This window comes from Brachycentrus maculatus, unplaced genomic scaffold (genome assembly GCF_059751285.1).
Source record: "Brachycentrus maculatus isolate JH-2025_06_01 unplaced genomic scaffold, ASM5975128v1 h1tg000806l, whole genome shotgun sequence".
Classification (NCBI taxonomy): domain Eukaryota; kingdom Metazoa; phylum Arthropoda; class Insecta; order Trichoptera; family Brachycentridae; genus Brachycentrus; species Brachycentrus maculatus.
The window spans coordinates 73,971-89,475 of record NW_028281534.1 but is presented as its reverse complement, the minus strand read 5'-3'; the positions used below and the strand labels follow the sequence as shown (position 1 = coordinate 89,475).

At 30.6% G+C, this 15,505-nt stretch overlaps 1 protein-coding gene across 1 annotated transcript in view; it reads right to left on the bottom strand.

Moving 5' to 3' along the window:
* The window catches only part of LOC148300172 (suppressor of lurcher protein 1-like), a 136,107-nt gene that overhangs the window by 62,702 nt on the left and 57,900 nt on the right, over positions 1–15,505 (bottom strand). Inside the window, exon 4 of the mRNA XM_088275149.1 lies at positions 6,574–6,791. Within this exon, the coding sequence (XP_088131275.1) occupies positions 6,574–6,791 (218 nt within the window). The remainder of the gene's footprint in view (positions 1–6,573; positions 6,792–15,505) is intronic.

The following is a 15,505-nucleotide window of genomic DNA, read 5'->3' as shown; positions in this document are numbered from 1 at the left end:
GTTTATATGAAGCGGTGCCCTATGCACCATTGAGGTGCGGATAAGGGTTTAATCATTTAATTATAGTTATTATGTTATCGTTATAATAAAAATGGTATTATTTATCGTTTTGGGGCATATTTGGGATTAAAAAATACAAATTGAGAATTTGTATTCAAGTGAACTGCTGAAGTTTGCTGAAGTATTTTTGTGAAAATACGAGACCTACATATTTCCTTCAGGCAAGTTTTCAGGAGAGATCTCGGGAGCGGGGGTACTCAGGCGACATGGAAATATTCGAAAGTTTCGTCACCCCAGGTGGGAAGGGAGAAACTTTATGAATAAGATAATCCAAGTTGTTAGACACAACGTAAATGAATTATGAGATTAAAAGCTCTAAGGACAGTGGGGGTGTAATTATTACACTAGAAGTGGTGAAATTTAATTACAAAATAGTGTATACATAACGCAACGAAATAAATATTAAATCGCACATTTATTAACAGAAATAAAACATAATAATTATATGCAACATTTTGAGTGTGTCCAAATACTTATGAGTTATTTTTCACATAATTTTTTAACATCTCATCAAAGATGAAGATGAATAAGGATTCAACAACAAGGTTTCTTAATTGGTTCATATATACCTAAAATTCCAAAAAATTGAATAGTGTGGTTGTCAATAATGGGTAGAATAGGTGAATGTTACACGTGTGTAAAATGATCACTTAAAGTAGCCTATGACGGTCGTCAGCCCCGTAAATACCCAGATTTCCATATTCTTCTTCATCTTTGATGAGATGTTAAAAATAATATCATACTTATTATGGTTATTGTAATAGAACATAATTTTATATATGTAACTATCGTATTCTTTAAGTATTCATTATTTAAACTTAATAAAATGTTTACCAACATACCTTGCCATGTCTTTGTGGGATATTTTTTGAGTTAATATACAAAAAAATATATTTTGTACTTGTAATGTATTGTTAAATGCAAAAAAAATAATGATAATAAAAATAAAAGCTTGTTTAAATAGTTCAGATCGCTGAGGATTGTTAGGTTACTGAGTTAAAAAGTTATTTTAATAAAAATAATGATGGATAATTTTCTAAGCGTTGCGTTGTGTAAAAATTTCAGGCAGAAAGAAATCAGGGAGTTTCAAAATGTTTAAAATTGACATTTTTATTCACATATAAAATAAAATAACTTCATTGTTTTTTTTTACATGTATTTTATTTGACCAGTGACGGGGTTACGTCGTTACCAACATCATCAGAATTGTTAAGCCTGATGTCAAAATGGTCTGATGATGTCGGTAACGATGAAATCTAGTCACTAGTTAAATAAAATATATGTGGAAAAACTATAAAGTTATTTTATTATACAGAACGCAGTTATATAACATAAAACAAAGATTATTAAAACTATATATTTAAAAAAAAATATGATAGGTAAGCCCTGTATGTACCAAGACTTCCATATTGTTCTTCATCTCTGTCTTTATATTATATGTTAAAATTGTAATACTTGATTTTATGTCAACATTGAAAAACTGAACTTTCCAATAAAATATTCTTGAGCCTAACTATGTGTTTTTTTTAACAAAATCTTGTTGCTTTAGATAATGTCTTTGTAACTGCCCTAAAAGCTTTTTAATATTTAGGGAGAAGTAACTTATTAGGTGACAGCTATTTGAATTTCAAATTTATTGAAATTGTCCCCAAACCCTTAGCTGAAATTTTCTTGTCCGTCGGAGGCTGCTTTTTAAATACACCCCTAATTAAGTCGGAGCCAGTGTTGTGGAAAATTGATATTATGGCTATCCAATACATATTCATGTTGTTTTTATTCATACATAATATAGAAAAGTATTCAATGCCTAACATATATATTTTTTTAATAAATTGTAAATAAAAACACTTAATAATTTTATTTTATAACATTTTGAGTGTGTCCAAATACTTGCTTACAAATCTGGACATTCTCTAATTATAAGAGTAATTTTTTATATTACCTTTTGACCTCTTCTTAAAGATGAAGAAGATATGGGACAGGCTGACAACCGTCATAGGCTGGTTTAAGTGATCACTTTACACACGTGTAACATTCACAAATTCTAACCATTTTTGACAACCACACTACTCAAATTCTTGGAAGTTCTTATACACACACAAAAAAAAATGCCGACAATGGTTAGGGTAAATAAGCAAATACACACAAACATTGCACATAAATCAATGTGAGATGAATATTATGTATGTACATCTATATGTATGTATATAACTACGTACACAACATATGTAGTTGTCTTTAAAATACGCGCAATATTTTAGGAGGCAAGTTTGTGAATATAATATGTTACGGAAGTGACAAACATCAAAATATTGTAGATTTGAAGTTCCTAAGGATTTCGTGAGGACGCCTTAAAATTTGTATGAAAATGAAAAGTTTCCGTGTTCACACTCCTCGAAAACATTCGCGAATACAAGAACTCACTACTTTTACTTAACAACTTCATAGAAATCCGACAACTTTCGTCGCTTTGTCTTTCTTAACATCTTTTATCGTGTCATAACTGCTAACCGGAACTAAAGAAACCTTTCATTTACACAATGGACTTTGTAAAGAGATTGTAAAAATATAATATATTTCTCTCTATATATATATATATATATATATATATATATATATATATATATATATATATATATATATATATATATATATATATATATATATATATATTTATTATCGGGTATATATATATATATATATATATATATATATATATATATATATATATATATATATATATATATATATATATATATATGTATATATACATATATATATACCTTTTAGTATATTTAATTCATATAGTATGTATCTTTTAATTGACACCTTCTTCACATGTGAGATTCCGTCTATGGCTGAGCTGTATTTTTTTTATTTAGCAGAGAACTTCATGAAATGTATGTAAGAATATTCCCGAATCATTTTTATATTATACATAGTAGACGCCTGAAAATATTAAATTATTTTAATATTCAAATTTGGCCAGCTATTCGCCATATTTTGAGTGTGTCCAAATCTAGGTTTGCTCATTTATATTTACCTGTGTTAACAAAAGTATTATTTTTATATTGGCAAAAGATCTTTTCCATCTCTATTGAAATGTCAATAAAAATAACTCCTAAGTGGAATTTTTGGACAAATAAAGATTTGGTCAAACTCATCATTTTTTACAGATATTTTCATGTATCAAATTCACATATTCATCAAATATTATTTTTAAAAACAACTTAATTTATGAGTTCCTTCTACAACAGTACATATTCTTAATACAACTATTAAGCATAATATTTACGTTTCACTTTGAATATAGATTTACGTTTGAGATAAAACTGATATGTATATTAATATAACTGGTATATTATCCCTAGTGTAATCTCCGGAACAGTCCTGAGCATGGCAAAGTTTTCTCAGGACACGCGGTGAAACTTAGCATCACTTAACACTTCACTAAGTGGTGGACAGAGTTTCAGAGTTGAGAATCGTTTCGAAAAATAGACAACGTTTAAGAAACTTACTGTCCTGGATATCTTCCCTTATATATTAGTAAATTTACCTTCACGAATATGAATATTTACTTGTATTCCTCATTCATATTATTCTAAATTAAGGATACTTGCATGAAAAAACTGAAAAGTTTCGACTGTCCATTGCCTTTTGTATGCTGATGATGCTGTATTTTTTGCCGAGAGGAGACCTGCAGGCGTTGGTATCAAAGGTGTATAATGTGTGCAAGGAAAGAGATTTGAGGATATTGACGAATCAAAAGTGATGGTTTTTGTAGATCTGAGTGTAAAATAGAGGTAAGTGGGGAATTTATTGTACAGGAAAAAGAATTTGGATATTTGGGAAGTATATGAAATAAATATTAAGAATAGAAAAAAATATATTTTGATTTACCGGGGAATCAGGAAAGCGACAGGCGCTGTGGCGTAGTTGGGTAGACGCTCGACTGCGAAACTGGTGTCGCGGGTTCGATTCCCGCCAAGTGAAAAATAAATTCACAAAAGATTTATTTTCAATTGGTCTGCTTGTTTGTGATGTATTTTTTGCATTTACCTTCCTTATTATTACTATTCTACCTGCAGAAGCCTCTAATAGAGCCTTTTGCGGGTTTTTTCGTTTTTTTTTAATTGAACCTGAGACTAACAATACAGTAGTCAAACGCTCTGATCTCTTTTATAAAATTTGTTAAAACAGTACTTAATTTTTTTTTCGGTGTAAAATTATCAAAAAATTACTTTTATTACACATTCATATAAAACATTTAATACATTACAGTAAATTTTGTCACATTTGTTCCCATCAAAAGACAATAGAAATCGTTTCTCCAGACGTCTAGACCACATTTGAAAAAAAATACTTTAAACTTGTAAAAGGATTTCGAAATGGTCTTGTAGTTCGATATTTTTATTTTGCCTCAACGTACAAACATTCTGTTTCCACCCAATGTTCTTTCTTATTAGGAAATTCTGAAAACTTTTTTAGTTTTATATTTTTTTTATTCCTCTTTTCTTTTGCGCTAACACACGGCGAGAGAACACGCGTTGTCTCGACTGTGTTTTTCAGTTGTGTGCTTTCATGGTTTGTTTTTTCTTCTTCGGTACCTTGTGTTCCGAGCTTTTAGGAAGATAAGTAACCAAAGGAGAAATGTTGCTTTTACGAGAATCTTTTAAATGTGCGACATTTTGTAACAATTTCTGCAAAAATATTATGATGTTTTCTTTTCTTCGTACATACCTTTCGTCTAACGTGACATTTTTTCTGGGTTGATAATACTCGTATGTAATATTTGTATCAAGATGATTTTTCATTGCATCAGCATTTAATATAATAAAATATTAAATACTTGTATTATATACAACATTTTAAGTGTGTCCAAATACTTGTTCACAAAATCTCGATTATCTCCAATTAGAGGAGTTATTTTCATATTATTTTTTGACATCTGCTTAATTTTGTGAACAAGTATTGGGACACACTCAAAATGTTGTAAATAAATTATCTGGTCAAATTATAAGCTTAATAATAACAATGAAAATTGTATTTGCTGGCGTTTCTCATGTGTGTGATTATAATCTAGGATTCGGAACTCACATACTAATATAAGAATTTCTGCTTAGTAAAAAGCTTCTTTACATCTCACCAATAGATGTCTCTAGTGAAGTTCTAGTGATTCAAGAACAAGGTTTCTAAATTAGTTCATATGCATAGAACTAACAAGAATTTGAGTAGTGTCGTTGTCAATAAAGGGTAAAATTGGTGAATGTTACACGTGTGTAAAGTGATCACTTAAACCAGCCTATGGCGGTCGTCAGCCCCGTAAATGCCCAGACTTCCATATTTTTCTTCATCTTTGATGAGATGTCAAAAAATAATACTTGTATTAAAGCACTAATTGAGTTTATTTCATTCGCACGACTAGTTTCGAAAACAACCGATGTTTTTATCTACAGGTGATTACAAAAACTAAGGAGCAAAAGGAAGGAAGGAAATGTATGGAGGTGGAAGAGGCCTATATCCAGCAGTGAAGGTCAGAGAACTCATGAAGAAGGGGCAAAAAATATTCAAATATTGAAAGGAGTGGGTGGGGGTAATAACTTGATAGAAGGGGGGTTAAGGGTGTGACTTATTTTAATGGGAACATGGACAATAATGGTGAGGAGTTTCGGAAAAAAAATATTAATAATGTTTTATCAGTATTTCAATGTAATGTATTTGTACATTTTCTAAAATGTTTGCTATTCGTATGTGACTGAGTATAATAAATGAGTAGGTATGCGTGAGTCAAATGACTAGCAATTAATACAGCTCAATAGCTGTTCTGGACCAAGTTTATGTGGATTTTTTTATGTAATTCCAGTTCATTTCAACCCATTAATATCATGCTTATTACTCATTGCAATAGCATTCAACATATTTGTATATTGGACTGATTTTAGATAGATATTCCGTTATTGTTTATGTCTGTTGCTTTCATAGTAATTTTTTATAAGTGATATATGTAATTAATAATACGCATTTAATATATGTTATTGTATGCTCGTTCAAGACATATAACAATCTAAAGAAAAAGACATGTATTAACTCACCAGTAAAATCATATATGTACCTACGAAACTTGATTGCTTTTAACGAGATGGCAAGAGTTTTTGTCTAGAATTTAACATACGAATTACATGAAATTATAGTGACTTTAAATAAAAAGAGTAAACTCACTCCCAAGTTACAAAACGATAAAAAACTTATCAAATTGATGCCTGAGTAGGGCCATAGATATCATGATAAGTGGTGTTGCATTAGACGTAGCTAGATTTCACTTGGTTTTGTAATAAAAAAAACATTTTTGCTGTTTTGATACAAATCATAAGGATTCTTCTTAGAGCGTTTAACTAAATATAACATTTTTTTTTTCTTTCAAAATATAAATGGTTTTGGGGCAAAATAACTCCGCTATAAAGTATTTTATACATGCATATATAGTTTTTTTTTTAATTTTTATATGATTCTTACTTCTGTCGATGAATCTGAAGTAGCCCAGGAAGCCGGTGGCGTTGGCAGCCTTCACGGGGGCCGAGTGGAACTCCAGCACGAAGGCGCGGGCGGAGGAGTAGAGGGCGGGAGGGGGGGCGGACCTGCCCCCGCACAGCGCCCCCGCCCCCTCGCTGTACTCGCTCACCTCCCCGCGCTCCACGTGAGGGAACAGCTTCAGGTAGTCACCCCTCATGCAGCTGTAAGGAAATACAACGTTACTATACTGAGTCCGAGTGGAACTCCAGCACGATTGCGCGGTATTTACAGGTCGTAAGCCCTGTAAATATCTAGATTTCCATTTTGTCATTATCTATGTTAAGATGTCAAAAATTTGTAAACTTGTGTTTGGATACACTCAAAATCTGAATTAAGTGATTGATCAAAGTACGTATGCTACATAAAAAAAATAATATCAAATTTTCAGGCGTTTTCCAGTATACAAAATAATCCGGGTTTACATCTTGTATACAAAAAGGGTCTCTGCCTAATAAAATATTTCTAAATCCAATCATAGATCGCTGTTGTGAACTCAATCATGAACATCATGAGATTGATTATATTAGATATGTAAGAATCAAAATGTAAGTAGTGTGGTTGTTATGTAATCATGGGTAGAAAGCATTCAGCAGAACGTGACACGTGAGTATGTATGATAGGTGAGCACTTAAACAGTTTATGACAAGTCGTTAATGCCATGATTCCATATTCTTTTCCATCGATGCTGAGATGTGAAAAATGTAAAATATTTGCATTTATAACGACTTTTTTGTCTACTCAGTCAATAATTAAATTTAAAATAAACAACCAGGAAATAAATATTTATATATTTTAATTTTCAATATTTCTGAAATTTTGAAAAAAAGGGGATAATTTTTAATATTTCTGAAATTTTTAAGCTAAACAGTTTATCAACGGAAAGCGATGCCAAATTTATAAGAATTTTGTAAAATTTTCAAATATAACTGATTATCCAATAAAGCACGTGTTTTAAAGAAACGTGAAGGAAATAATAGCCGAAGAAAAGCGATTTCGGAAAATTAATCAAAATTTATTATTCTCCAATAAAAGTGCTTTGGCGAGCTTTTTTGTATAAAATATTAGTGATTCTTCCTCCCACGATTTCCCGACTTCCGGGAAATGTATCCTCCCGTAAGGCTTTCCACCTCCTCCCGGATCCGGTATTCCGGATGTGGTATTTTACCGCTGATGCGCGAAAGTGACGCTAAAAGAAAGGACTCTTTATAGTAAGGCAATATCCCTGGATTGGTGCTTCCTCTAAACTTGCTATTTTTTTATTGGATTTATGGCGAAACGTTTTTTTTAATTTTTTATTTACCAGTAGTTTTTCTACATATTTAACAAATTATCAGTTCTTTGTACTTTAAGATTTTTTTATGGTTTTTGATAAATATATTTAATCGTTCGAGCCTGAAGTGAAGTAACATCTGAAAAGTTTGTTTATTCTCAACATTTAGAGTGCGTCCATATACTTGTTCACAAATCTGGGTTTTCTACACTTTAAGGAGTCATTTAATTTTTTTTGACACCTCAACATAGACGACGAAGAAAATGGAAGTCGGGCATTTATAGGGCTTACGTTGGCATAGGTTGGTTTGAGTGATCACTTTACACACTGTAACATTCAATAATTTTACCCATGATTGACAACCATATTCACCACTTTTCGAAACCCCTAGATATATATTGATTAAACTCGTGACACAGTATATGTGAGTTCATAACTGACATCTATGTTGGAATATGTAAAGTTTTTTTTTAAAGCACATTTTGTCTATTTGTATGTATTGTCCGAATCTTGGATTAAATTCACTTACTTGAGCCCCGCCAGAAAACATGTTTTCCATTTTTTCATGTTAATACCCTGTAAAAATATATAAGTATGAAAAAAAAACAAACTAAGGTGTGTTGAAATAGTTTGGACACATGGAACAAATACGTAAGGAAAAATCTGTAAAACAAATTAATTATGTGAATGTCGCTGGAAATAGAAACAGCGGTGCACCTAGGATAATTTGGTACGATTAAGTACTTCGAATTCTTGAATATTATCAGATCAGGAGTAGAATTGATCAGATGGTATATATAAGGAATTGCATGAATGTAGAATAGACGTAGAATTTTAGGAAAAACAAAGTGGTGTGGCGTTCAATCCTATCTCCTTATCCCTGCAAAAGAAATAGCTTAATGGTAAAATAGTCAGTCATTGGACTGTCTCGATGGTTCCAATCGGAAAATTCACGTATTTCATTAATACGGTTTTATCGATATCTCGATACAAAGCGACTCAACGTGAATTTTCCACTTAGCATGCAAAAGGTGTTCAAGCCGCTTATATAAAATATGGCTCAATTAGCTAGTAAAATAAGGAAACTTTGCTAGGAAAATACACATTGAAACTAAGCGGCGTTCGTTCATCACGACGGAGTACAATGTACAAAGCTGTACTTAATGTCTAATTGTACATTATTGACAATAGAGCAGTGGTTCTTAACCGGTGTTCCGCGAGCTTCTTGCAAGTGCTCCGCGAAATTATGAAACATGAATCCACAAAATTGACAAGTTCAGTAAAATTAGTGGTAAAGCACAAAGATGTAAATTCATTCGTTGGTTATTAATGAAAATGAAATATTGAATCTACAACATTTGCAACAAATACTTGTTCACAAATCTGGATTATATGAGTTATAGGAGTTATTTTTCATTTCCTTTTTTGACATCCGATTTTATACTAATCCAGATTTGTGAACAAGTATTTGGACACACTCAAAATGTTGTAAATAAATTAACTGGTCAAATTGTAAGCTAAAATAATAAAAATGAAAATGATATTTTTCTGGCGTTTCTCATGTATGTGATTATAATCCAGGATTCGGAACTCACAAACTAATATAAGAGTTTCTTCTTAATAAAAAGCTTTTTAACATCTCACCAATAAATGTCTCTAGTAAAGTTCTAGTGATTCATGAACAAGGTTTCTAAATTGGTTCAAATATAGAACTTCCAAGAATTTGAGTAGTGTCGTTGTCAATAATGGGTAGAATTGGTGAATGTTACACGTGTGTAAAGTGATCACTTATACCAGCCTATAACGGTCGTCAGCCCTGTAAATGCTCAGACTTCCATATTCTTCTTCATCTTTAATGAGATGTCAAAAAATAATATGAAATATTGAATCAATTCCAATATATCAAGAAGCTTACCAAGCATTCTTCAGGACAAGATATGTTTGATTCTATATCTCGATTATTTTAAAAATAAACATATCCGCTCTCTATATGGAGCACAGAGTCCACAAACTGTCTCCAGACTCTTTCGTCAATTGTCAGCTCCTTTGCATCCTCCAACATCAGATCCGCGGCCCAAAGTTCTGACGAGAACTGACGAATTGTCAACAGTGGTCGTCCTGGGCGGCGCGAACTTGATGCCTAGTAAAAGAGGCAAGCTTGATTAAAGCTCTCGGGAGGCATGCGGAGTACATGGCTAAGCCAACTGAAGCGCCTTTTCTTGACGACAGTTGTGACCAATATTTGCTGCGTCCTACGCCTTATCTTTTCATTCCTCACAAAGTCAAACCACCGCACACCTAAAATTCTTTGCAGACACATATTTTCAAAGCTAAGTATACGGCTGCTTTGGGCTTTTGTAAGGTGCCATGTTTGACAGCCGTATAAGAGGATAGGAACAATGCAGGTATTGTATAGATGGCCTTTGGTCTTCACCGAGTATATATCCAATCTCCAAACTGTCTTCATATCATCATACTAATTTAGAGTATTTATGTTTTTATGTATCTTTCTAATTGATGTAATTTTTAACTTGTCTTATAAATCAATCATTTTTATTTTTAATGAAAGTTTTCATTACCTATTGTTCGAATTTTTAGTTTTTGTGCACTGCAAATTTTCCTTATGATCAAAAGTGCTTCCGAATATAAAAATGGTTCAAAACCACTGCAATAGAACTTAAGTTGCGACTTTATTGACAAAGGAGAAAAGTTTCTCATCTGCAGTAGTGGATACGAACTGCATCTGTGAGGGAATTTGACTCATTATCCCCGGGATAATATGAGAAATAGCCTTCCGACTAATTGGGAATAATGAACGAAGGGTGCATAGTACATTCGTTCATTAAATTATCCAGTTAAAACTTTGCGAGTTGACATGGATACTAGTATTTAATCTAACGTTTAGATTACACGATAGTTGAAACTGTTAAATGGGTGAACCTGTAAAATCATTCTTTAAACTGAAATTCATTTGAAAGCCTTAAAGAATCATTTTTAATATTTTAACTTTATACTAAGTAAATATCACTGTTTCTTTAAAGCTATTGTGATACTTGTTTCGAAGCATTTCGCATCATTTTCAAACACCGTGTGTGAAACAAAGCTTAAATTTTAGAGTTGTGTCCTTGAGACGTTGAAGGATGAAGAGGGGGTAGGAGCCGTTTCTTATTTTTGTTGATTTATTTACTCATTATTTATTTTTAATTAAAGTTTTACTGAGTAAATACCCTTTTTTCTAAAAAATCTACTGTGAAACGTGTTTCGATGCATTCCGCATTATTATCAAACACCGTAAATACGTAGCGTGTACGAAAATTATGCGGAATGCATCGAAACACGTGTCATAGTAGATTTTAAGAAATAGTGGTATTTACGTAAAACTTTATAAAACTTTAATTAAAAATGGATAGATTTTATTACAAAGTGACTGCCGAATCAGGTAATGAAATTACTTATTTTTTATTTTATCAGTGGGAAGATAGGCAACGATGGGCTTTAGTCATTGCCATATTGTTAATTATGGGTTTATTATCATTTTTATTTTGTGAGTTTTTTTGCTAGTAATTTTTAGGATTTCTAAGTAATAATTGTTTTAAGCGTGATCGTTATCTTGTAACTAAAACTCTGAAGAATCATCATTTCTTAAATTATATATAATAATTAATGTTCCTTGATTCTTCTTCTAAATTTTTTAAAGTCTTACAAATATATGAAATTCCACAGTTGCAATTAAATTTATGTATGCCAGATTTCAATGATTAATTTGTGATTTAAAAAAAATATAAAGTCAGTATTGTATAAATTTCTGGTTTTATACTTTCTAGGATTTTTTCGGGTATTTTATGTGATGTTTTATTTATGTAAATGATTTTTTTCCTCTTGGATTTCACAGTTGCAATTAAATTTATGTATGCCACATTTCAATGATTCATTTATGATTTAAAAAAAATATAAAGTCAGTATTGTGTACATTACTGGTTTTACACTTTCTAGGAATTTTTCGGGTATTTTATGGGATGTTTTATTTATGTAAATGATTTTTTTCCACTTGATTTCACATTTTTATTACACGTATCGGCTCAGAAGAAAAAAGTTTTAGCATTAAATACATCTTCCATTACATCTTCCATTTCACGGTTGCAAACGAAGAATGGTTTTTATTTTATAAATATTATTTTTTGGGATAGTTGAATCAGTGCACAAATGTACATATAAATGGCAATAAACTTTTCTAATAAAATAACAAACAGTGAGTATAACACAGAAATTATGATCCTACTGTGTAATCTACACACATTACAAAGTAATGACTAACATAAAATAAAACAGCCTACGGTTTCGCGACTTATAATCATGAAGCAGAATCTATAAATGCTAAATGTACTATAACGTGGCGATAAGGGATGAAAAATATTTGTCCAGATGTTGAAAAGAAAAATTCAGAATTTCAAAAATACAAAAATAACCTACTTTATAAAGCAGGGAATTAAACATTTTATATATGTTTAGGTACCCTAACGTAAAACAAGCCTTTAATAATTGTTTCAGAAGTCACTTTATATTTAAGTCTGTATATTTTTTCTAATTTGAACATATATATATATTTATATTGCAAACATATATATTTTAAATACTTTAAGTTCTTTTTTTCATAACTTGTATCTGTTATATAAATATTAGACGATATCACAGTGCACCTTAAAATTGAGGAAAAAGTAAGTAAATAAATATAATTAGATATTAGTTTTGTCTACTTTTCGATAACACATAACCTTTTCAGTATAATTTTAACAAGATTTAATATTTTTTTTATCAAAAACATCTTCATTTTGGTTTATATATCTATATCATTCTTAATTAAGTTTTCTTTAAAATTGTTTTTCCTTACAGTGAATGAGTAAACGTCAACGTACTGATTTTAAATTAAAAGTAGATTTTTTAAAATGTAAACGCTTGCTTATTTTACTCTAGATTTCAAAAGTTACATAAACACCGTTCAGAGATCCAATTTCGCAAGTTTTTTTTTCTTTTTGTTAATATCTTTATCATCTCAAACTTTGATTTTTTACAATAAACTCCTCTTAGTGATTTGAGTTTAATTAGTAGTAATAGAAGTATTGATTATAAGCTAAAAGTAGAGAAATAAAAAAAATGTGAACGATAATTAATTTTAATTAGAGGTGTCAAAGCCTTACCGTAGAATGGGGCTACTTGAACTTTGATGTGTTACTTGAGCCCAGTACAAACAAATATTTAGATCGTTGTATCGATCGAAGTATCGTGACAATAAGTGTCACCTGTCAGGGAAACAATGAATCATGTCGATACGTTCATTTTGTAGACCAAATGTATTTTTTTTTTGTACTGGACTCAAGTAACACATCAAAGATCAAGAAGTCCCGTTCTATGGTACATTGAACCGTTAAGAGATCCAATTTTCCAATAAATATGTATATTATCCCAAAATTGTTTGGTATAAAATTAGCTTCGTTCATAGTTAGTTGAGTAAACGTCATAGTATTGGTTATAAGTATTTAGTATGAAGAAGTACAAAAAAAACGCTTACATAATTAAATTAAACTCATAAAAAGGGTAACGTAAAACCATTAAGAAATCAAAGTTTCTAAAAAAAACGTTTTGTGAATATTTTATATAAGATACCCAATTTTCTAAGAAAAATGTTTCGTATCCTTAATATGTTGATCGAAGATATAGTTAACAGTAAATAAAATGGCATATTTGATTTAGGAGAAAGTAAGTAATTTAAATTGGCTTGTTTTGTTAACATTTTGCCACTATAAATCACGATTATGGTTTGAGTGCGTGAAATTAATTTCGAAATTTAGTCAGCGGCCATCGGAACTTCGTAATTTATTTCGAAACTTTAACGATATCGAGATTTCCAAAATTCTGAGCGAGAATTTAAATACCCGCTCGAAACTTGTGTATTATATCGGTTATTGGGACACGCACACTTTGGAATTAAATAAACAAACTGAAGAAGACTAATAAACAAAGGTGGGTGGATTTCGGAGATTATCATAATAATATATTGTATTTAAAGTTTCCAACAAAAGTTGTTTCAGTAAAATCAATAAGGAAAGCCTTCTGTGTATATAAAAAACACCACTTGAGGTTTAACTATAAGGATTATAAAGCCTTTGGAATTTCCTGAGTAGATTAAAGTAAAGTTTATAAGATGGGTTTATTGCTAAGGTTTTGGTGCTAAGATTTTTTTCTAATAAATATGGCGAAATTGTTAAAATATTTTCTTATATGTCTACTAAAACTGCTGAGATTTATTTAAAGCCTGCTTAATTGCTGAAATTTTTTCTCACACGACTGCTAAATTTCCTCAAGATTTTTCTCAAAAATGCTCCATTTCGACCGCTTAAATACACTTCCGCTATCGTCGATATATCGACGGCCTCACAAAGTTTTTCAGAGTCAATATATCAATTCTCAGCACTTTAAAGGCAAGTTAAAAAGAAGGATATTGAAATATTTTATATTAATTGTTCACACAAACACATACTTACGTTATAAAATTAAACAACTTTGTTTTAACCACTTTTTTATTATAAGTACACTTTAACCTACCGGTTTCGACAAGAACCTTGTCATAATCAGGGTTTATTAAATTCTAAAACATTAAAATACTCATAGTTAATTACATTCCTTTACCAAAAACTTCCACACACTTCGTAAAAATTCCTAAATGTTAATTTTTTTACTAAAAAATAACATTTAGGATATTTTTATTTAAAAAAGTGTGTGGAAGTTTTTGGTAAGGGAATGTAAATTACTATGAGTATTTTAATGTTTTTAATGTTTTAGAATTTTATAAACCCTGATAGTGACAAGGTTCTTGTCGAAACCGGTAGGTCAAAGTGTACTAATAATAAAAAAGTGGTTAAAACAAAGTTGTTTCATTTTATAAAGTTTATCAAATGTGCCACAAACATTCAGGAATGTCTCATCTAAAGACGAAGCATCTTTCGTTTTTATACGAAAGAAGAAAGTCTGAACATTCCGGGGTTTAAAAATTAAGTATTTCATTAAAACATGAACAATGGAAACAAAATCGAGACATTTTAATACCAGTACTTTAAGATAATCTCCGTCAGAGTTGTTAATTTAAATAAAAGACCAAGTAAATGAGAGATGAATATATAACTTATTATTAAATTATTTTTTTCACCGGTAAAAATTCTTCGAGAGCCATCAATTCTGAAGAAGGAAACTTATTTGCTATGAGGAGGTAAAATTTCTGAAAAATTTCCATCAAATACGAGGTGGTGAGACGAATTGAATGATAGCGGGATATTCAAATTCATTCGTACACAAAAAGAAGGAATTGCGAATATTGAGGGTGAACGTACTTTGAAAACTACCCTTTCGAGGTTTAGAAAATATATCCCTGTAATATGGCATTTTTAAAATACCTGCATTTGGTAATTGGATAAAAGTATCCAGGTTATAAAAAAAATGCAATTTAGTAATTAATTGCAATTTAAGAAAAAACTGTACGCAAAATTTTAAGTTCTAAATAAACAATTAAAGTAACAGTTTATTAAAAATCACAATAGACCTGACATGGTCGCG